The sequence below is a fragment of the Mustelus asterias genome, chromosome 1, assembly GCF_964213995.1.
Source record: "Mustelus asterias chromosome 1, sMusAst1.hap1.1, whole genome shotgun sequence".
Taxonomy (NCBI): domain Eukaryota; kingdom Metazoa; phylum Chordata; class Chondrichthyes; order Carcharhiniformes; family Triakidae; genus Mustelus; species Mustelus asterias.
Window position 1 is genome coordinate 40,313,087 of NC_135801.1, and position 25,309 is coordinate 40,338,395.

The 25,309-nt window shown below is 41.4% G+C and overlaps 1 protein-coding gene across 17 annotated transcripts in view; it reads right to left on the reverse strand.

Moving 5' to 3' along the window:
- The window catches only part of rapgef2b (Rap guanine nucleotide exchange factor 2b), a 446,795-nt gene that overhangs the window by 137,737 nt on the left and 283,749 nt on the right, over positions 1-25,309 (reverse strand). For 15 of the 17 annotated variants that reach the window (XM_078211679.1, XM_078211662.1, XM_078211645.1 and 12 more), the window contains one exon: positions 9,784-9,915. The exons of the other annotated variants lie outside the window; for them this stretch is intronic. In XM_078211679.1, the coding sequence (XP_078067805.1) occupies positions 9,784-9,915 (132 nt within the window). The remainder of the gene's footprint in view (positions 1-9,783; positions 9,916-25,309) is intronic. 17 annotated transcript variants of the gene reach the window in all.

Here is a 25,309-nt window from a genome sequence, read left to right on the forward strand (position 1 = left end):
TAGCAATGGTCCTTGCAGTACTCCACTAATCACAGCCTGCCAACTTGAAAATGGTTCAGTTATCTCTGCTTCCTGTCCGTTAACCAATCCTCTATGCATGCTAATGTATTACCTTGCAACCCCAGGACTGGTTATCTTGTGCATTAACCTTTAGTGCAGCATCTTCTCAAAAACCTTTGGGAAATCCAAGTATACTATACTATATAATGACAGCCCTTTACCTTAGTAGTAACGTCTAATAGGTTTGTCAAACACGATCTGCAACTTCTGAGCTGCCCAGTGTCGGATTTGGAGGGCATCCCAAAGTCACACTAGGGAAGTGTTTGCATGGAAACTGCCCAGAAGTGTAAATTTCCTCTGTGCAAACTTTGGATGGTTCCAGCTGTAGTACACAAATAGTTACCTAGAGAAAGTTGGAAGAATTAAAATCTCTTTGAACTTTTGGATGACTATAACCTCTTCTATCTTCTGGGTAATGCTAATCCCTCAGGGGACTCCCCCAACCCCTCCCCTGGCAGGCTTGATCTAATAGGTTCTTATCCTTGCCTCACAGAAAAAAGGCCTTTATATAGTGCTTCACAAAATGAATTGTTTTTGCAGTTGCAAATGTAGGAAATTTGGTGGCCGTCTTGCAAACTACAAACATCTACAAATAGCAATAGATGATGATCATATAATTTGTTTGAAGATGGTAAATATTGACCAGGACATTGGGGAGAACTGTTCTTCATTGAAATAGTGTTGCAAAATCTTTTGGTCCTAAGGGGGCAACAGGCCTCTGGTTAAATTCGCATCTGAAATCAGCACCTTTGACAGTCCAGCACTCACTCAGTACAGGACTGGAATGTCAGGTTGGACTGTGCTCAAGTTGCTGGAGTGCAATTTGAAAATGACAATCTGTTGACTCTCAGATAGAAATGCAAGATACTAATAAACAGCGGAGTTTAAAGCTTTTTATGCACATTTTATGTTTTTCCAATCAATTACTCATTCTCGATTCCCAAGGAGTGATATTACCATTTCTGCCTCAAGTTATTTCTCAGTAAAACTTTTGAGGTTCCAATCATTCTAACTTCATCTTCATTCTTCCAGTGATGATACTGAGTTTATGCTTCCTTGAAATGCAATTAATCAAAAAGTGAAGCAATCTTGCAATAATTTAATCTCCAAAGAGATGTTCTCCACAAATATTTAATACTGTATCACAATCTGCAAATAACATACATATCATATTTTATAAATCAATTGCCTGAATTCATTTTGCTTGATTTCCATGACTCATCAATTTTATTGGTGTAAGGTATGGTCATATAGGAATTATATGACTGGACTAGCAAACTGGAAGCCTGAAATGATAACCCAGAGATGCAAGTTTAAATACCATCATGGCATTTTACGAATTTATATTCAGTTTAGGAATAAACAGCTGTCAATATAATGAACATAAAGCTAATGGATTCTCCTAAAAACTCAAACTCAATAAAGAAAACCTACCATCCTCACCTGGAAAACCACAGCAACGTGATTGACATTTAACTGCTGGCTTAACTGGCTACTCAGTTCTAATAAACCACAGCAAAATGGTACAATAGGGAATAAAACTTGATGGATCACACAGGCATCAGATTTAGACACAACAAATGCACCAACAGTTTAGCTAACATGGAAAAGCCTTCTTCAGTAACATATGAGGAATGGGCCAAAATGTGGAGACCCATCCCACAGACTGGTCAAAGAACAACCTGACAGTCATGGTCACATTCAACAACACAGACTCCTCCATGCTGGAGCCTCAGCTAGTCACTATTTATTAGCAACTTAAATAATGGGATAGCAAGCCTCATCTACAACTAATAGATAACATTTTATGCAGTGTAGATGGAAACATGAAATTGCAAAGAGATAATGATAGATTAATGGAATGGACGAAACTGTGGCAAATATATTTCAATAAGAAGTTTAACAACACCAGGTTAAAGTCCAACAGGTTTATTTGGTAGCAAAAGCCACACAAGCTTTCGAAGCTCTAAGCCCCTTCTTCAGGTGAGTGGGAATTCTGTTCACAAACAGAGCTTATAAAGACACAGACTCAATTTACATGAATAATGGTTGGAATGCGAATACTTACAACTAATCAAGTCTTTAAGAAACAAAACAATGGGAGTGGAGAGAGCATCAAGACAGGCTAAAAAGATGTGTATTGTCTCCAGACAAGACAGCCAGTGAAACTCTGCAGGTCCACGCAACTGTGGGCGTTACAAATAGTGTGACATGAACCCAATATCCCGGTTGAGGCCTGGTACATTGGGGAAACTATGCAGACGCTGCGACAACGGATGAATGAACACCGCTCGACAATCACCAGGCAAGACTGTTCTCTTCCTGTTGGGGAGCACTTCAGCGGTCACGGGCATTCGGCCTCTGATATTCGGGTAAGCGTTCTCCAAGGCGGCCTTCGCGACACACGACAGCGCAGAGTCGCTGAGCAGAAACTGATAGCCAAGTTCCGCACACACGGGGACGGCCTCAACCGGGATATTGGGTTCATGACACACTATTTGTAACGCCCACAGTTGCGTGGACCTGCAGAGTTTCACTGGCTGTCTTGTCTGGAGACAATACACATCTTTTTAGCCTGTCTTGATGCTCTCTCCACTCCCATTGTTTTGTTTCTTAAAGACTTGATTAGTTGTAAGTATTCGCATTCCAACCATTATTCATGTAAATTGAGTCTGTGTCTTTATAAACTCTGTTTGTGAACAGAATTCCCACTCACCTGAAGAAGGGGCTTAGAGCTTCGAAAGCTTGTGTGGCTTTTGCTACCAAATAAACCTGTTGGACTTTAACCTGGTGTTGTTAAACTTCTTACTGTGTTTACCCCAGTCCAACGCCGGCATCTCCACATCAAAAATATATTTCAATACAGACCAGTGTGGGGTTATGCACTTTGGTTACTCCCTAAATGGTGAAAAGCAAGAAACAATGAAAGTCCAAAGAGACTTGGGGATGAGGGTACATAGATCAATAAAAATGTAATGAACAGGTATAATTAAAAACAAATAATTAAAAAGGCTGATGGAACGCCAGCCTTTACATCTAGAGAATTGGAAGTAATATTGCAGCCATACCTGCTAAGATGACATCAGTACTGACAGCAGTTCTGGGCACCATACTTTAGAAAGGTTATACTAGCCTTTGAAGGAGAGCAGTGTAGATTTACCAGAATGATACTTGGACTCTCAAAGGTTAAATTACGAAGACAGATTACACAAATTACATTTTTATTCCTTGAAATTTGGATGGTTAAGTGGCGATTTGATAGAAGCTTTCAAGATATTGGGGAAACTTCCTCCCTAACAGCACTCTGAGTGTACCTTCACCACACAGACTGCAATGGTTCAAGAATGCTGCTCATCACCACTTCCTCAAGGGCAACTAGAAATAAATGCCGTCCGTCCTAGCCATCAACATTGTAGTAATTAATACATAAAAAATTTTTAAAAGCGTAATCTTAAGCAGTATCTATTATTTAGACTGGTTGAAAATTGAGATGGTAATAAGATAATAGCCAATAGAACCATAGAATCCCTACAATGCAGGAGGCCATTTAACCCATTGAGTCTGCACCAACTCTCTGAAAGAGCATCCTATCCAGGCCCAGCTCCTTCCTCATGCATTTTATCATGGCCAATCCACTTAACCTGCACATCTTTGGATTGTGGGAGTAAGCATGGTAAGAAGTCTCACAACACCAGGTTAAAGTCCAACAGGTTTATTTGGTAGCACAAGCTTTCGGAATGTCACTCCTTCTTCAGGTGAGTGAGGAGTTGTGTTCACAAACAGGGCATATATAGACACAAACTCAATTTACAAGATAATGGTTGGAATGCAAGTCTTTATAGGTAATCAAGTCTTAAAAGTACAGACAATGTGAGTGGAGAGAGGGTTAAGCACATGTTAAAGAGGTGTGTACTGTCTCCAGCCAGGACAGTTAGTGAGATTTTGCAAGCCCAGGCAAGTCGTGGGGGTTACAGATCGTGTGACATGAACCCAAGATCCCGGTTGAGGCCGTCCTTACGTGTGCGGAACTTGGCTATCAGTTTCTGCTCAGCGATTCTGCGTTGTCGTGTGTCGTGAAGGCTGCCTTGGAGAACGCTTCCTTGGAGAGGCCGAATGCCCATGACTGCTGAAGTGTTCCCGACAGGAAGAGAACATTCCTGCCTGGTGATTGTTGAGCGGTGTTCATTCACCTGTTGTCATAGCGTCTGCATGGTCTCCCCAATGTACCATGCCTCGGGACATCCTTTCCTGCAGCGTATCAGGTAGACAATGTTGGCCGAGTCGCAAGAGTATGTACCGTGTACCTGGTGGATGGTGTTCTCACGAGAGATGATGGCATCTGTGCCGATGATCCAGCACGTCTTGCAGATTGCTGTGGCAGGGTTGTGTGGTGTTGTCGTCACTGTTCCCCTGAAGGCTGGATAGTTTGCTGCGGACAATGGTCTGTTTGAGGTTATGCAGTTGTTTGAAGGCAAGAAGCGGAGGTGGCCTTGGCGAGATGTTCGTCTTCATTGATGACATGTTGAAGGCTCCAGAGAATATGTCGTACCTTCACCGCTCCGGGGAAGTACTGGACGATGAAGGGTACTCTGTCCGCTGTGTCCCGTGTTTGTCTTCTGAGGAGGTCGGTGCGGTTTTTCGCTGTGGCGTGTCAGAACTGTCGAGCGATGAGTCGAGCGCCATATCCTGTTCTTACGAGAGTGTCTTTTAGCCAATGTAGGTGTCTGTTGCTATCCTCCTCATCTGAGCGGATCCTGTGTATACGGTGGGTTGTCCGTAGGGGATGGCTTCTTTAACGTGTTTAGGGTGGAAGCTGAAGAAGTGGAGCATCGTGAGGTTATCCAGGGCCAAGTTCCACACACGAGGACAGCCTCAACCGGGATCTTAGGTTCATGTCACACGATCTGTAACCCCCACGACTTGCCCTGGGCTTACAAAATCTCACTAACTGTCCTGGCTGGAGACAATACACATCTCTTTAACCTATGCTTAACCCTCTCTCCACTCACATTGTCTGTACCTTTAAGACTTGATTACCTGTAAAGACTCGCATTCCAACCATTATCTTGCAAATTGAGTTTGTGTCTATGTATGCCCTGTTTGTGAATACAACTCCTCACTCACCTGAAGAAGGAGCGACACTCCGAAAGCTTGTGCTACCAAATAAACCTGTTGGACTTTAACCTGGTGTTGTGAGCTTGCTTACTGTGCTTACCCCAGTCCAACGCCGGCATCTACACATTGTGGGAGTAAACCAGAGCACCCAGAGGAAACTCATGCGGACACAGGGAGAACATGCAAACTCCATACAGTTACACAAGGCTGAAATTGAACCTGGATCCCTGATGCTGTGAGGCAGCAGCACTAACCACTGTGCCAATCAACTGTTAGAGTCCTTCAACAAATTGATATGACCTATGTCAAGGATTTGCCTAGCAGCAAAGTTAACAGGAATTCAGTGTGAAAGATAGAAATCTGCCTAGCAACAGTAACAACATTTCCAGGGGTAGGCAAGTCTCTAAAATTGATCAGGGCATTCGAAAGGCATGAGAGCATTTAACGATAATCAGATTTGAATTGCTCAAGGAGAAAAACAGATTATTTAGATGTCTGCTATAGAAATGTTAAATTCCACAAGCAGAAACAGTTTACTTAAATGACTGGTGATTCAGGGCTATAGAAATGCTAAGCTCCACAAAAGTAAAGAATTTGACAGTTGGCTCTTGAGTCTGAAATAATAAAAGGAAACAGTATAACTGTCACCTCCCTCAGATGTGGAGATGCCGGCGTTGGACTGGGGTGAACACAGTAAGAGTTTTAACAACACCAGGTTAAAGTCCAACAGGTTTATTTGGTAGCAAATACCATTAGATTTCGGAGCACTGCTCCTTCGTCAGATGGAGTGGAAATGAAATGTTTGAGAGCAGATTTCCACTCCATCTGACGAAGGAGCAGCGCTCCAAAAGCTAATGGCATTTGCTACCAAATAAACCTGTTGGACTTTAACCTGGTGTTGTTAAAACTCTTACTGTGACCTCCATCAGAAGCAGTCAACATCTCGCAACTCCACAACTCACAGCTGGTCCACAACTCATAGCCAGGATGCAAGGACCCATTTCACAGTCAAGGGCTCTTGTAACATCTTTTGCTTTTCAGAGATGCTATATTGTTGCATTTAAGTCTTAGAGTCAAGGCATTGCAGGAAAGCTTTGTAAAGGCAGTTTAAGTATCTTCACTGGACCAGCAAAAGACGTTTCCCAGGCTTGATCATCAGCCCTGTATTGAGCAGCAACTATAAACTGGATTTGACTAACAGATATATTTAATTTGGTTGTTGTTTGGGAAAGAGAAGTCTTAGTGAGTTCAGGGATCCTGGATATATTTTGGAACAAGGGATAATTTCAACATAAACTGTGTGCTTGTTAGTTATTCATGTACTTAAGCGTCTTGGAGTATTGTAGCCCTTTTTGTTAGGTATTTTTCTTTTACGTTAATAAATATTCTTTAATAATTGTTTATACGACCGGTTCCTTACAAGGGTTTTATGCGACACCTCACAATATTCCAAAGAACTATCAACCACCATAAACTGGTGTTTCAAGTTGGAACAACCTCGCAGGTAACATCAGCATGATTTGTGACACGTGGAAGATAAAGTGCAGTATTTGGAGAAGTAAAACACTTAATTAATGCTTTATAATGTTTTATCACTGTTTTATGTTTCAGGTAAATATTTATACCCATGTTGTTGTTCACACATTTGCGGTTACGTATTCTAGCATCATTCTAGAATCCAGAAAATTCCAAAACGCAGAAATGATTTGATCCCAAACATTCCAGACTGGAGAGATTACAGTGTACTAAAATACATTAAGAATATTATATGATCACATACAAATCAAATGGGTTTTTGTATGGCAGCTTAAAGTTTACACCTTTAGGATCCAAATCAAACAAAACTTAAAAAAAAATTCATCCAGTATTTTTTAAATTACACAATTTGAAGAGACAATAGTATGAAAACTCAGGACAAAAAATCAAATGTGAATTAAAAATGAACTCTTCCAACAATCAACTGCAGTAACTAGTTAGCAGTAACTGCATGAACATGTTCATAGAAGGGGAATTAGTGTCAATATCACCCACAGCCCCCATCTTTTTGAATGTTAAACTTTTCACCTCAGACAACAAATACTGAATATAAACTAGGGATGATATAGTAAATGATGGACAATAATTATTAAAATTTAAGAATGGGGCAGTAACTGATGAGAAAAAGAGAATGGGCTAGAAACCAAGTATAATTCATCCACATAAATGAACAGTTGTACCAGTAACCCACCTTTAACAAATATAGTATAGGTATAGAGGCAAATCACCACTTTCATTGCCTAAGTTTATGCAATTAAGTTGCAGTTGGATGAGGTAGTTACAATTTTTCACAATATGATATACAGAATAAAGAGAGTGGAGATTCAACAAGGACCACCTCACTATGCATATTGTACAACTAAAACAAGGTGCCGTAATAGCTCATAGTGAAATCCATACTATTGCAGGATAAACAGAAGAGAGCTGTCATACTGTGAGGCGAGCATATTCTGGATAACTGCTGGTACCTAAAAAGAACACTGTTGTTTCACGCTGGTGTAGGTCTCCTGAAATTGGGCTTAAGCCACATTGCTACTGCATTGCAGCAAAGACTGCATTGTGCCTTACAATGTATCTGATCCGAATGTTAATTTCAGACACTGGAAGACAACAGAAAAAATGCTAATAGTTTTCCTGTATTTCTGCACCATCACTCGGATACAATATGGGCATACCTTAACGGTCCCTGAAGTAGCTTAAGTTATTTGCCACCAACTTGGGTTGGTACAGACAAGAAAAAGAGTGAAAACAAGTTTTGATGTATATGGTTATTTCGTAAGTGTCAAGCAAAGGGAAATACATTTTATCACAAATGTTAGATCATGGGATGATGTCAATATAAATACAAACCCTAGTCTTCAAATAAATACAACCTTCAGTTATTTATTATGGTAGTGTATTTGAGCCATTAAAACATTGTACTTTTCATTTCTACTTGTCCATGACAATGCATATTCCAAGTCTGAGACACTAATCAAAATATTACAATGTTGTAAAATGTCAATGCAAAAGATAAGAAGAGTTTGCAGTTAGCCAGAAGTGCCTAGTAGATGATCCTCCTCAGGACCGCACCATCATAGATGTCAATCTTCAGCCAATTCGATTAATTCACATGATATCAAAAAGAGGAACAGTGGAAACAGCTACTTAAGCTCCAGAACTAGATGCGTCCTTGCCATACAGCACCAGAATAGCCACAACACTGACATTAGCCAACAATGTGGAACATTGCCCAGGCACTTACAGCTCAAAAAAGAAAGAAAAATCTGATCTGGTCAATTTCCACACCATTTGACTACTCTCAGCCATTGGAAAAATGATGGAAAGAGCCATTGACAAGCTGTATCAACTCACTGATAACCTGCTCACCACGGTACAGTTTGGGTTTTGCCAGGAGCATGATTCGAAGCCTCATTTTAGTCTCGGTCCAAACATGGATCAAAGAGCTGAATTCAATAGGAGAGCTGAGCGCAAGTAACCATTTGGAAATAATGAGCCCCAAGTCAATGGGAATTATGGGGGGAAACCTCCACTGGCTGGAGTCACAAAGGAAGATCGTTGTGGCGATTGGAGGCCCTAGAAAATGATGGCCATGTAATGACTTCAATCAGGCCACTGAGGTTGGCCTATTGGAGTATGAACTCCCTGATTAAGGATCCAATTGATGGGCCAATCAGGGAGTCTTTGCCTTGTACTTAACCAGGAGTGTCAGTTCCTTTGATATCCCCGGAGATAGACTGCTAACTATTAGCACTCTGTGTACTGCTGTTAGAGTTTGTAATTAAAAAGGGATTTTGATGAAGAGACCTCTGCCTCCAAAGACTTATTAGAGGCCCCAGGAAATTGCTGCTGGGGCCAACCATCTTCAACTGCTTCAATGACTTTGCTTCCATCATAAGGTCAGGAATGAGGACTTTCACAGATGACTGCAAAAAAATTCAATTCAATATGAAACTCCTCTGATAATGGAGCAGTCCGTGCCTGCACACGGCAAGATCTGGACGATATTCAGGTTTAGGCTCATAAGTGGCAAGCAATAGTCGCACCACACAAGTGCCAGGTAATGACTATCTCCAATGAGAGAACATTTAACCATCTCTTCTTGATATTCAATGGCATTATATCACTTAAACTCCCACCATCAACATCTTGGGGAATTGCCACTGACTAGAAACGACCAGACTGCGACTACAAGAGTAGGACAGAAAATGGGAATTCTGCAGCGAGTAACTCACCTCCAGACTCTCAAAATCTTATTCACTATTTACAAGGCACAAATTAGGGGTACTCCTCACTCATTCGGATGAGTACAGCTCCAACAAGATATAAGGAGCTCAACATCAATCCAAGACAAGACAGCCAGCTTGATAGGGAACCAATCCACCACCTTAGACATCAAGTCAGTTTGATCATTTCTTCTAGCTCTACCCAGAACTAAAAGTAATTTGTCTCTACACAGACACGTGATCACATTGATGCTGTTTCTTTAAGGTCAAAAAGTAATGATAATATTTATTAAGTATGCCTTTCTGAATCATTCATACAATGCATTTTCATTTAAAAAAAATTTACCTGATAAAGGTCAGATAAGCTGCTGCTACCAGAGTCACTGGTGATGCTACATCCTGAATGGCTGGAGGAAACGTGAGTGACCTGTGGATGGAGGTTATCTGTGAGATGTAATTTGGTGAAATCTGCAGGAAGCTGTGCAAGGGGAAAGGATAAAGAAACATAAAACTGAGAGATTGAAATTATTCAACTTCTTCATTTCTTGTAAAATAATACTATGCTAGTCACACCAATGTGGCATGCAACAAAATTCCACATTAAATTTTATATACATTTAAAATTTAAAAAAATTTAGCTAAAAAGTCAAATTGGTGTTTGCAAGTTTAAATATCCTAACACAACTGCAAGTCTATTGCAGATATAGATATAGCATTGAGACATCATCATTATTTTTTGTTCTCACTTGAAATGGCTAAAATTAAATTCTCTAAATGAGAATCAAAATGTAATCATTGAAACATAAAGAACAAATACGCTATCAGTTATACCACAGCAAAATTTATCAATCGAACCTGTTTCCATGAAAAATAGACAAGGGCAATCAGCAATGTTCAAGGCAAATGAAAAAACTGTTAACATAGAACATTACAGCGCAGTACAGGCCCTTCGGCCCTCGATGTTGCGCCGACCAGTGAAACCAATCTAAAGCCCCTCTAATCTACACTATTCCAATATCATCCATATGTTTATCCAATAACCATTTGAATGCTCTTAATGTTGACGAATCTACTACTGCTGCAGGCAGGGCATTCCACGCCCTTACTTCTCTCTGAGTAAAGAACCTACCTCTGACATCTGTCCTATATTTCTCATCCCTCAATTTAAAGCTATGTCCCCTAGTGTTAGCCATCACCATCCGAGGAAAAAGGCTCTCACTATCCACCCTATCTAATCCTCTGATCATCTTGTATGCCTCTGTTAAGTCACCTCTTAACCTTCTTCTCTCTAACAAAAACAACCTCAAGCCCCTCAGCCTTTCCTCATACGATTTTCCCACCATACCAGGCAACATCCTGGTAAATCTCCTCTGCACCCTTTCCAACACTTCCACATCCTTCCTATAATGCGGCGACCAGAACTGTACACAATACTCCAAGTGTGGCCGCACCAGAGTTTTGTACAGTTGCAACATGACCTCCTGGCTCCGAAACTCAATCCCTCTACCAATAAAAGCTAACACACCGTACGCCTTCTTAACAATCCTATCAACCTTCAGGGATCTATGCACATGGACACCCAGATCCCTCTGTTCATTCACACTACCAAGTATCCTACCATTAGCCCAGTACTCTGTATTCCTGTTACTCCTTCCAAAGTGAATCACCTCACACTTTTCCGCATTAAACTCCATTTGCCACCTCTCAGCCCAGCTCTGCAGCTTATCTATGTCCCTCTGTAACCTGCCACTTCCCTCCGCACTGTCTACAGCTCCACCGACTTTAGTATGATCTGCAAATTTACTAACCCATCCTTCCACGCCCTCATCCAGGTCATTAATAAAAATGACAAACAGCAGTGGCCCCAAAACAGATCCTTGCGGTACACCACTAGTAACTGAACTCCAGGATGAATATTTCCCATCAACCACCACCCTCTGTTTTCTTCCAGCTAGCCAATTCCTGATCCAAACCACTAAATCACCCTCAATCCCATGTGTCCGTATTTTCTGCAAAAGCTTACCATGGGGAACCTTATCAAATGCTTTGCTGAAATCCATATATACCACATCAACCGCTTTACCCTCATCCACCTCTTTGGTCACCTTCTCAAAGAACTCAATAAGGTTTGTGAGACACGACCTACCCTTCACAAAACCGTGCTGACTATCCCTAATCAAATTATTCCTTTCCAGGTGATTATAAATCCTATCTCTTATAATCCTTTCCAATACTTTGCCCACAACAGAAGTTAAGAGTCATTACAGCACAGATGGAGTCCATGCTGGCTCTATCGCTGTAGCGCTGCAAGTATATTTGCTTCAAATGCCCATCCAATTGCCTTTAGAAATCATTAAATCAGGCTGTTCTTTCACGATGCTTGTATGTGAGTGTTCCAGGTCAATACCTCTCAATGCATAAAAATAGTTCCTCTCACCCCCTGCACCCGTGGCCTAAAAACTTAAATCTGTATCCCCTGGTTTTATACCACCACCAAATGGGCGGAGTTTCCTTTGTCTACCATATCCAAACTTGTCAACAACTTGAACACCTCTATCAATTCACTGATCTCATTTGCTCCGAGAACAATATCAGCTTCTCCAACTTAAACTTACAGCTGAAATCCCCCATTCCAGAAACATTCTGGTAAATCTACTCTGCATCTACTCAAGGAAGATTCATGTGATTTCCTAGAAGTGTGATGACCAGAACTGGAAGCGATACTCTAGTTGTGGCCTCACTAGAGCTTTATAAGAGTTTAGCATAATTTCTTGCTTTTGTATCCATCAGCCAGTATTTTACGACTTTGCTCGGGTGAGACTCATAAAATCCTGCCCGAGACCAACGGAGAATTCCGTTCTGCGAGTCGCGCCCACCCCGATTCCGGGGCAGGCATGGCAGTAAAATTCTGTCCATCATCTCACAATTCTCTACTAAATTTCATCTGCCACTTCTTTGGCCATTTTGCTAGCCTGTGTGTGTCCTGTGGCAGGCAATATGCATCATTCTCACTTTTTGCCACACTTTCAAGTTTAGCATCATCAACCAATTTTGAAATTTTATACTGTATTCCAATCTCCAAGTTATTTACAAATATAAAAAAAGCGGTGCCAGCACTGAACTTTGGGGAACATCACTGTCTACCATTCTGCAAACAACCATTTATGACAAATCACTGTTTTCTATCCTCAAGCCATTTTGTTTTTATCCAAGGTGACACTGACCCAACCATTCCATGAGCTTCAATTTTGTTAAATAACCTTTTCTGTGGTACTTTGTCAAATGCTTCCTTAAAGTCCATACTCATAACATTCATTGCAATCCCTTCATCAAAAATCTCGGCTACTTCATACAAAAAATCAATTAGAATGCCTTTTATAAATTTGTGCTGACCCTCCTTAATTAAAGCAAATTACTCCAATTTCCTCTGATTATTGATTCTAAAACCTTACCCACCACATTTTCCAATTCTCGAGGAAGATTGGGAAATTATGGCAAGCCATTCCATTATCTCCAATCCCACTCATTTAGCAACCTTGGATGAGAGCCAACCAGTACCCACCACATTTTCCAATTCTCGAGGAAGATTGGGAAATTGTGGCAAGCCATTCCATTATCTCCAATCCCACTCATTTAGCAACCTTGGATGAGAGCCAACCAGTCCAGATGATTTATCCACTCAGCCAGCCTTTCCAGAACATTCTGTGCATCTATTTCACTTGATCCATTACCTCCACCATCTCTACTTTCCAATATTTTATTAGTATCCTAATCTTTAGTGAAAACCAACGCAGAATTCTCTTAAGGATTCTGGTTTTGTTTTGTGTCAAGGCTTCTATTAGCTTCACTATCGATAACAGAACACTTCTGTGTCTTACTACTTGCTTACTGCTTGAAAGCTGGCAAAAAATGTTTGGGTTCTCCTTTATGTTGACTGCCATTCTGTTCTCATTTTCTCTTTGCCAGCATTTTCCTTTTCACTTCCAGTCATAAATTATATTTGGCCTGGTTCTCGCTTGAAGAATTCACCAAGTATGCATTGTACACCACTTTTTGTTTCATCATTCTCTATCTCCCTCATCAACGAAGGAACCCTAGTTTTTGTTCCCCTATCACCCTTGTTGGAACATACCTACACTGCATCTGAAACATTGCCTTAAAGATCATCTGTTGTTCTGTTACTATTTTGCCCATCAGTCCCTGCTTCCATTTTACCCTCTTCCAGTTTAGAAGTTAGACTTTAGATTGATCCTTGCTCTTCTTCGTTACTAATCTAAACTTCATGACACAATGATCACTCTTACCAAAGTGTTCCCACATCATTTGGTCAATCTCACTTTCCAGTCCCAGATCCAGCAATACTCAGAAATACATAAACAGGAGTAGTCCATAAGCCCTGTTGAGTCTTTCAATATAATGACTGACCTTGGGCTTCCACATTTTGTTTCCATATCCACTATCCCTTGAGATACCAAAAATCTATCTACCCAAAGGATAGGTGATATGGAAATAAAATGTTGAAGCTCAAGATTAGTCAATTATCATATTGAAAGGCTCAACAGACCTTATGGACTGCTCCTGTTTATGCATTCTTGAGCATTGCTGGATCTGCTGAGATACCAAAAATCTATCTATCACAGTCTTAAAAAATATTCGATCTATAACCCTGGGGAGAGAATTCCAAATATTCACCACTCTTTTGAGTGAAGAAATTCCTCTTCTGTGTTACCTTTGTTGTAGATTCCACAACCAGCAGGAACAAATCTCTCAGCGTCTACACTATTAAGACCCTTCAAAATCTTGTATGTTTCAATGAGAGTGCCTGTCATTCTTCTAAACTCCATTGAATAGACCCAATTTACTTAGCCTCTCAACATAGGGCAACCGTCTCATCCCAGGGACAAGTCCAGTGAACTTTTGCTGTATGGGCTCCAATACAAGTATATCCACCTTGCTCAAAATTGCACATGGATTCTCAATGTAGTTTTACCAAAGCCCTGTACAAGTGTAGAAAATGATCTATATTTTTTATGCACCAATCCCCTTGCAATAAAGGTCAATATATAATTTGATTTCCAAATTTCTGTACTTGCAACTCACCCAAGTTTTTCCAAACATGCTTTATGCCTTTTAAAAAATATTCTGCTTTTTTATTCTTACTTCCTTACGTTATACTCCACCTGCCATCTTTTTGCCCACATACTTAACATGCTTATATCTCTTTGCAACCACTTTTGAATCCTCCCCACAATTTGCATTCCCACCCAGCTTTGTATCATCAGCAAACCTGACACAAACTCTGTCCCTTCATCAAAATTACTATAGAATGTAAATGGCTAAAACCCAACAGTGAACCTTGTTGGTCTTCACGAGGCACAGCGTGCCAACTTGAAAATGCCCCTTCCATTCCTACTCTGTGCTGTTAACTCATCCTCTATTCATGCTTATCCCCAAACTCCATGTGCTCTTATCTTGTGAATTATCCTTTAGTGTGGCATCTTATCAAACGCTTTTTGGAAATCCAATCGTAATTCATCTACTGGTTTACCTTTAGTTACATCCTCAAAAAAAACTAATACATTTGTCAAACAGGATTTTGGGCGGCACGGTAGCACAGTGGTTAGCACTGCTGCTTCACAGCTCCAGGGTCCCGGGTTCGATTCCCGGCTCGGTCACTGTCTGTGTGGAGTTTGCACATTCTCCTCGTGTCTGCGTGGGTTTCCTCCGGGTGCTCCGGTTTCCTCCCACAGTCCAAAGATGTGCGGGTTAGGTTGATTGGCCAGGTTAAAAATTGCCCCTTAGAGTCCTGGGATGCGTACGTTAGAGGGATTAGCGAGTAAATATGTGGGGGTAGGGCCTGGGTGGGATTGTGGTCGGTGCAGACTCGATGGGCCGAATGGCCTCCTTCTGCAGTGTAGGGTTTCTATGAAAGGATTTACCTTTCATCAGATAATGTTGACTTGTTCTAATCATAGTATGTTTTTCTAAGTGCCTTAATTATAGATTCCAGCACTTTCCCAATGACTGTTAACTAGCCCTCCCTTCTTGAATAGCGATGTTACATTTGCCAACTTTCAATCTGCTTGACCATTCTAGAATCTAAGGAATTTTGGAAGATCATAGCTAACACATCCACTATCTCTGCAGCGATCTCTTTTAGAATGCAGAGTACAGAAGGGGGCCTTTCGGCCCACTGAGTCTGCACCAGCTTTCCGAAAGAGCATCTTACCCAGGCCCCACCCCCACAACATTTACCATGGCCAATCCGCGTATATTTGGACTGTGAATGGAAACCGGAACGCCCAGAAGAAACTCACGCAGACACAGGGAGAACATGCAAATTCCACGCAGTCACCCAAGACCGCATTCTAACCTAGGTTACCACTGTGCTATCTTTTTAGAACAAAAGAATGCAGGTCCAAGGCATGCGCTGTATTTTAGTCAAAGTTTCGCCAGTACGTTTTCTCTGCTGATATTAATTACCTTAACTTCATCACTTTATTAGACCATAGATTACCCTCTGATTCTGGTATGAAACTTGTGTCTTTAACTTTGAAGACAGAAACAAAATATTTGTTCCATGTCACTGCCACATCCCCCACGATAATTTCTCCCGTCTCTGCATCTAAGGGACCAATATTTATTTCAGGTACTCTTTCCTTCTTTCTTTCGATGTTAATTGTAAAAGCGGTTAATTTTTTTTTTTATACGGTTGGCTGGGTTACTTTCATATTCTATTATTTCCCTTTTTATGAAATCTTTGCTGGCCCATTGCCAGCTTACAACATTGCATCATCATAAACCACTTCTTTTAATTTAATACTCTCATTAACCTTCTTATTAAGGCACAGATGGATTTTTCTTGTTGAGTTTTTGTTTTTCAATGTATTTTGGTTGAACATTTTGAATTGTTTAAATGTTTCCCGCTGTTTATTCACCACCAAACCTTTTAACCTATTTACCCAATTTATCTTAACCAGTTCCCTCTTCAAGCCTATGTAATTGGCTTCAAGTGATTGCGATTGGATTATGTAGTTTTCAAATTATGAAATTGGGGAATTTAATTGTATTATTATTTTTAAGTGGTTATTTTACTATGACATTATTAATCAATCCTACCCCATTCCACAATACTAGATCGAAAAAGCTTGACCCCTAGCTATTTTCACGATTTACTGCTGCAGAAAATTGTCAGTAAAGGCATGCTACATACTCATTTTCCTTTGCCAATTTGATAGGTCCAGTCGATGCGGAGATTAAAGTCCCCACAACTACTTTATAGTGTTTGTTACAAGCTCCAATAATTTCTTGTTTAATGTTCTAACTGAAAAGATAACCATTGTTAAGGGCCTTTAAACTACTCCCACCATTTCTTTCTGCACTGACTCTCCGAAATAAACATCTTACCCCGGCCCAGATGACGTCAGCCCTATTCCCATTACCCCACATATTTACCATGGCTAATCCACTTAACTTATACATCTTTGGACTGCAGAGGAAACTGAAGGATACCGAAACACAGGAAACCCATGCATATACGGGGAGAACATGCAAACCTCACACAGTCACCCAAAACTGGAATCGAACCCAGGTCCCTGGTGCTGTGAGGCAGTCCTCATCATTGTGGCATCACGCCACCCACCTTCTTTTCCATTCAGCCTGTCGAGTCAAAATGTTGCGTACTCTGGAATATTTACTTCCCAACCTTGGCATCTTGTAATCATGTCTCTATAATTGTGATTACATTTAACCATTTATTTCTATTTATACCACTAGTTCATTTATCTTATTACACTCTTCGCATTGAAAAAAAAAGACTTCCGTTTCAATTATTTGTCACTATTTCCTGCCTGATTCTTACTCTCTGATGCACTACTACTGTTAAACACCACCTCTTCTTGCTCCACTCAGCTTGTCCTTACCTACATCTTATGCTTATCTATTGTCTCAACTTTTATGTTTGGATTCCTAAATTTCCCTTCATCCAAACCTCTGATCTGCTCTTGTAGCCACAGTATTTATATGGCTAATCCAGTCAGTTTCTGATTAATGGCAACCCCCAGGATGCTGACAGTGGGAGATTCAGCAATGATAATGCCACTTAATGATAAAGGGAGATTGTTAGATTCTTGTATGTCTTCATTCATCTAAACCTATGGTAACCCTTTATTCCCTTCTTCCTGACAAGCTGTTTTCTCTTAAGTGCATCTTATACTATTCTCTTCAAATACTCCCTGTGATAACGAGTCTTACATTATCACAATACTGAGTAAAGACGTTTCTTCTGAATTCCATATTCGATTCCTTGGTGACTATCTTATATTGATGACCTCTAGCTATGCTCTTCCTCAGAAAAAAAAAACATTCTTTCTGCATCCACTCTTATCAAAACCTGTAATTTTAAGACCTCTATGATGTCATCCGTAGCCATCCTTTTTCATGAGAAAAGAAGCCCAGCCTATCAATCCTTTCTTAATATGCATACTCACATATTTCTGGTATCATCTTTGCAAATCTTCTCTCGTATCCTCTCCATTGCCTTTATTTCCTTTCTTTAAACTAGAACTGCATGTACTACTTTAGTTGTGATCTAACCAAAGTTCAGTGCAAGTTTAGCATAATTTCCTTACTTTTTAATTCTATCTATTGAGAAATAAAGCATAACGCTTTTTTATGGTCTTGCAAACCTGTGACGTCACATTAAGCAATTTGTTTATTTATATTTGAATTCTCTTTGTTCCTCTACCCCACCTATACTCAAATAAGAACATAAGAACATAAGAAATAGGAGCAGGAGTAGGCCATCTAGCCCCTCGAGCCTGCCCCGCCATTCAATAAGATCATGGCTGATCTGACGTGGATCAGTACCACTTACCCGCCTGATCCCCATAACCCTTAATTCCCTTACCGATCAGGAATCCATCCATCCGCGCTTTAAACATATTCAGCGAGGTAGCCTCCACCACCTCAGTGGGCAGAGAATTCCAGAGATTCACCACCCTCTGGGAGAAGAAGTTCCTCCTCAACTCTGTCTTAAACCGACCCCCCTTTATTTTGAGGCTGTGTCCTCTAGTTTTATCTTCCTTACTAAGTGGACATCTTCCTTACTAAGTGGAAATCTTCCTTACTAACTTCCTTCAATTATTCTTTGTACCCCTCGCATTTATCTGTGTTCAACTTCATTTGCCAATTATTTGCCCATTCTGCAGGTTTATTAATGCCATTCTGCAATTTGTTGCAGGCGTCCTTGGAATCTTTTCCAAAGTCAAAATTGTGAATGTAAATTGTGAACAGCAGTGATCCCTGCATTGATTCTTGTAGAACCGCACTTCTCACCTTCTGCCATTCTGAATAACTTAACTTTTATTCTCACTCTCTGCCTTCTGCTAGCCAGCGAGCAGATGCATTCTCCTGCTCGTCCCTCGACTTCAAGAGTTTATAATGGGGTACTTTATCAAAGGTCTTTTGAAAATCCAGATAAATTTCATCTACTGCATTACCATTGTCTCATTGTCTACTTGCTCTGTTATCTCCTTAGAAGATTAAGTAAAGTTGCTCAAGTAAGATTATTCCTTCTGAAATCCATGCTAACTATCCATTATTATATTTTTGTTTTCTAGATGTTCTTCCTGTCTTTTCTATAATGGTGATTTCATTATTTTCCGACCATTTAAGTTAAGCTGACAGATCTATAATTCTTTGGACATACTCTGCCTTTCTGCTTACTTAAATATGGGAATTACATTTTCTGTCCTCCAGTCTTCTGACACTACACTTTTAACCAACAAATTTTTAGGTATAGGCAGTAATGGCTACGCTATCTCTTCTCTAAGTTACTTCAAAATACATGGGTGCAATCCATCTGGACCAGAGCTTTATCCTCCTTGAATTTAATTCGCTCATTCAACACATCCTTTTTTAAACTTTAAATCCACTTATCTCATTGCTCATCTTGTCATTTAATATCATGACTGTTCTATCACCTTGTTAACTGACAAAATACAATAATAATTTAAGATTTTTGTTATCTCCCTATTGTTACGTTACCTGTTGTATTAGAGTCATAGAGGTTTACAGCATGGAAACAGGCCTTTTGGCCCAACTTGTCCATGCCGCCCTTTTTTTTCAAACCCCTAAGCTAATCCCAATTGCCCGCATTTGGCCCATATCCCTCTATACCCATCGTACCCATGTAATTATCTAAATGCTTTTTAAAAGACAAAATTGTACCTGTCTCTACTACTACTTCTGGCAGCTTGTTCCAGACACTCACCACCCTGTGTGTGAAAAAATTGCCCCTCTGGACACTTTTGTATCTCTCCCCTTAAACCTATGCCCTCTAGTTTTAGACTCTCCTACCTTTAGGAAAAGATATTGACTATCTAGCTGATCTGTGCCCCTCATTATTTTATAGACCTCTGTAAGATGACCCCTCAGCCTCCTACGCTCCAGAGAAAAAAAGTCCAAGTCTATTCAGCCTCTCCTTATAACTCAATCCATCAAGTCCCAGAAGCATCCTAGTAAATCTCTTCTGCATTCTTTCTAGTTTAATAATATCCTTTCTATAATAATAGGGTGACCAGAATTGCACACAGTATTCCAAGTGTGGCCTTACCAATGCTTTGTACAACTTCAACAAGACATTCCAACTCCTGTATTCAATGTTCTGACCAATAAAACTAAGCATGCCGAATGCCTTCTTCACCATTCTGTCCACCTGAGACTCCACTTTCAAGGAGCTATGAACATTTATCCCTAGATCTCTTTGTTCTTTAACTCTCCCCAACGCCCAGGATAGTGAGTGACTTGGAAGGGTTACTTCCAGGTAGTAGTACTTCCAGGCGGTAGTGTTCCCAAGTATCTGCTGCCCTTCCAGATAGTAGCGGTCATGGGTTTGGAAGATTTTGTCTCAGGAACCTTGGTGAGTTTCTGCAGCGCATCTTGTAGATTGAACATACTGCTGCTATTGTTTATTGAAAGGGCGATGATTAACACTGCTGCCTCACAGCGCAGGGACCTGGGTTCAGTTCCAGCCTTGGGCGACTGTCTGTGTGGAGTTTGTACATCCCTCCCATGTCTGATGGCTTTCCTCCGGTTTCCTTCTACAGTCCAAAGATGTGCAGGTTAGGTTGATTGGCCATACTAAGTTGCCCCTTAATGTCCCAAGATGCGTAGCTTAGGGGTGATTAGCAGGATAAATACGTGGAGTTCCAGGGATAGGGTGTGGGTAAGTTGTTCTTTCCGAGAGTTGGTGCAGACTTGATGGACTGAATGGCCTCCTTCCGCATTGTAGAGATTCTATGAAGAATACTCTAATCAAGTGAGTTGATTTGTCCTGAATGGTGTCAAGCTTCTTGAGAGTTATTGGAGTTATACTAATCTAGGCAAGTGGGGAGTATTTCATCACACTTCTAATTTGTGACTTGTATATGGTGGACAGGCTTTTGGGAATCAGGAAGTAAGTTACTCACCACAGGATTCCTAGCTTCTGACCTGCTCTTCGAGCCCAGGAATTTATATAGCGAGTCTCGTTCAGTTTCTGGTCAATGGTAACCCTAAGGTGCACTCACGTTGTAAGCACATAAATACATGCATGCAATGCACCAAAATACACAAGGAAGAATATACTATTCCTGGTAAAATTGAACTATTGTGCAAAGGAAGGAAGGAAGGAAAATGCAGCCCATGACATCCACGTCCAAAACTCTTTCACTTTACCTTTTTCATGGGCACAATCTTCAATTCAGTCTGAACAAAGAGTAAGACTTAACTATTTGGTATGTTTACAGTGCGTGCCATTTCTACACCTTATAAACAAAGTTATGTCAAATGACGAGTATTAAATTTCAAAAATATTCAAATCCAAAGTATGGAGGTCAGTTTGGCTAGTTTAAGCTTTAGGAGGTTGCTTGTTCTGGTTCAATATTGAGGTTTGCCCTGTTGCTGCTGCAATGTTGGATGAATCACATTTAACTGTGATCCCACTTCCTGCTGACATAGTTACCAGGCACGATTCAAAAAGTGCATGGAGTAACCCCAAAGATCCTGCCAACATTCTGCACTGCGGAGGATACAGGAGGCAGAGTGTGTGATAGACACTAGTTACAGGGAGGTTGTCACACTACAGGTTCAGATAGGTAGATGGGTGACTGCCAGTAGAGGCAGGCAGGTGGTGCAGGAGTCTCCTGTGTCTATTCCCCTTTCAAACACGTATACCATTTTGGATGCTGTTGAGGGGGATAGCCTGTCAGGGTGAGATACCAGCAGTAGCCAGGCCTGTGACACCACAGCTGGTTCTGCTGTGGGACAGGGTCGGGCAAAAAGCAAGCGAGCAGTAGTAATAGGGGACTCGCTAGTTAGAGGCATAGACAGGAGTTTCCGTGGCCGCAATCGAGACTCCAGGATGGTGCGTTGCCTCCCTGGTGTCAGGGTCAAGGACGTCTCTGAGCGATTACAGGACATTCTTAAGGGGGAGGGTGAGCAGCCAGAGGTCGTTGTACATATTGGTACCAATGACATAGGGAGGAAAAGGGATGAGGTCTTGAAATGTGAATATAGAGAGTTAGGCAGAAGGCTAACGTGCAGGATCTCGAAGGTCGCAATTTCAAGACTACTACTGGTACCACGTGCTAGTGAGAGTAGGAATAGGAGGATTAGGCAGATGAATGCCTGGCTTGAGAGCTGGTGCAGGGGGCAGGGATTTAGATTTTTGGATCATTGGGATCTTTTCTGGGGAAGGGCTGATCTGTTCAAGAGGGATGGGTTACATTTGAACTGGAGGGGGACTAACATCCTGGTGGGGAGATTTGCTAGAGCCACTCGGGAGGGTTTAAACTAGTTTGGCGGGGGGGGGGGGGGGGGGGGGGGGGGGGGGGTGGGATCCAAAGTAGTAGGGAGACAGAAGAGAAGTTTGAGGACAGAACGGAAGTTAAAGAGAGCACATTAATAGTAAAGGTAGTGTCAGTAATCCTAGGATCAGACAGAAGCAAGACAGAGAGCAAGGGAAGTCCAGATTAAACTGCATTTATTTCAATGCAAGAGGCCTGACGGGCAAGGCAGATGAACTCAGGGCATTGATGGGTACGTGGGACTGGGATATTATAGCAATTACTGAAACATGGCTAAGGGAGGGACAGGACTGGCAGCTGAATGTTCCAGGGTACAAATGCTACAGGAAAGATAGAACAGGAGGTAAGAGAGGAGAGGGAGTTGCATTTTTGATTAGGGAAAGCATCACGGCTGTACTGAGGGGATATATCCGAGGGTTCGGCCACTGAGTCTATATGGGTAGAACTGAGAAATAAGAAGGGGGAAATCACTTTGATAGGGTTGTACTATAGGCCCCCAAATAGTCAGCGGGAAATTGAGGAGCAAATATGTAAGGAGATTACAGATAGCTCCAAGGAAAATAGGGTGGTAATAGTCGGAGATTTTAATTTTCCCAACATTGACTGGGACAGCCATAGTATTAGAGGGTTGGATGGAGAGAAATTTGTTGAGTGTATTCAGGAGGAATTTCTCATTCAGTATGTGGATGGCCCGACTAGAGAGGGGGCAAAACTTGACCTCCTCTTAGGAAATAAGGAAGGGCAGGTGACAGAAGTGTTAGTGAGGGATCACTTTGGAACCAGTGATCATAATTCTATTAGTTTTAAGATTGCTATGGAGAATGATAGGTCTGGCCCAAAAGTTAATATTCTAAATTGGGGCAAGGCCAATTTTGATGGTATCAGGCAGGAACTTTCAAAAGTTAATTGGGGGAGTCTGTGGGTAAGAAAAGGGACGTCTGGTAAGTGGCATGCTTTCAAAAGTGTGTTAACCAGGATTCAGGGTAAACACATTCCTCTTAGAGTGAAGGGCAAGGCTGGCAGAAGTTGGGAACCCTGGATGACTCGGGATATTGAGGACCTGGTCAAGAAGAAGAAAGAGGCACATGACGTGCATAGGCAGCTGGGATCAAGTGAATCTTTTGAAGAGTATAGGGGGTATAGGAGTAGAGTTAAGAGAGAAATCAGGAGGGCAAAAAGGGGACACAAGATTGTTTTGGCAGATAAGGCAAAGGAGAATCCAAAGAGCTTCTACAAATACATAAAGGGCAAAAGAGTGACAAGGGAGAGAGTAGTGCCTCTTAAGGATCAACAAGGTCATCTATGTGCGGATCCACAAGAGATGGGTGAGATCCTAAATTAATATTTCTCATCAGTATTTACTGTTGAGAAAAGCATGGATATTCGGGAACTTGGGGAAATAAATATTGATGTCTTGAGGAGTGTACATATTACAGGGGAGGTGGTGCTGGAAGTCTTAAAGCGCATCAAGGTAGATAAATCTGCGAGACCTGATGAGGTATATCCCAGGACGTTGTGGGAGGCTAGGGAGGAAATTGCGGGTCCCCTAGCTGAGATATTTGAATCATCGATAGTCACGGGTGAGGTGCCTGAAGATTGGAGAGCGGCAAATGTTGTACCTTTGTTTAAAAAGGGCTGCAGGGGAAAGCCTGGGAACTACAGGCCAGTGAGCCTCACATCTATAGTGGATAAATTGTTGGAAGGTATTTTGAGAGACAGGATCTACAGGCATTTAGAGATGCAAGGACTGATTAGGGACAGTCAGCATGGCTTTGTAAGTGGAAAATCATGTCTCACAAATTTGATTGAGTTTTTTGAAGGGGTAACCAAGAAGGTAGATGAGGGCAGTGCAGTTGATGTTGCCTACATGGACTTTAGCAAGGCCTTTGACAAGGTACCGCATGGTAGGTTGTTGCATAAAGTTAAATCTCACGGGATCCAGGCTGAATGGATACAAAATTGGCTTCTTGACAGAAGCCAGAGGGTGGTTGTAGAGAGTTGTTTTTCAAACTGGAGGCCTGTGACCAGCGGTGTGCCTCAGGGATCAGTGCTGGGCCCACTGTTATTTGTCGTTTATATTAATGATGTGGATGAGAATACAGGGGGCATGGTTAGTAAGTTTGCAGATGACACCAAGATTGGTGGCATGGTGGACAGTGAGGAAGGTTATCTCCAATTGCAGCGGGATCTTGATCAATTGGGCCAGTGGGCTGACGAATGGCAGATGGAGTTTAATTTAGACAAATGCGAGGTGATGCATTTTGGTAGATTGAACCAGGGCAGGACTTACTCAGTTAATGGTAGGGCGTTGGGGAGAGTTACAGAACAAAGAGATCGAGGGGTACATGTTCATAGCTCCTTGAAAGTGGAGTCACAGGTGGACAGAATGCTGAAGGAGGCATTCGGCATGCCTGGTTTCATCGGTCAGAACATTGAATACAGGAGTTGGGACGTCTTGTTAAAATTGTAAGACATTGGTAAGGCCACACTTGGAATACTGTGTGCAATTCTGATCACCCTATTATAGAAAGGATATTATTAAACTAGAAAGAGTGCAGAAGATATTTACTAGGATGCTACTGGGACTTGATGGATTGAGTTATAAGGAGAGGCTGGATAGACTGGGACTTTTTTCTCTGGAGAGTAGGAGGCTGTGGGGTCATCTTACAGAGGTCTATAAAATAATGAGGGGCATAGACAAGGTAGATAGTCAATATTTTTTCCCAAAGGTAGGGGAGTCTAAAACTAGAAGGCATAGGTTTAACTACGATGGGTATAGAGGGATATGGGCCAAATGCGGGCAATTGGAATTAGTTTAAGGGTTTTTAAAAAAAAGGGCGGCATGGACAAGTTGGGCCGAAGGGCCTGTTTCCATGCTGTAAACCTCTGACTCTATTCCTTTCATACCAATAACCATGTCAAACAGACTAATTGGTCATCCCTCTGTTGTTTACGAAGTGCTTTTTGGATACAGTCATGGACATTGCAGCTTGAATGCAATCATTTTATATTTAGTATGCAGCA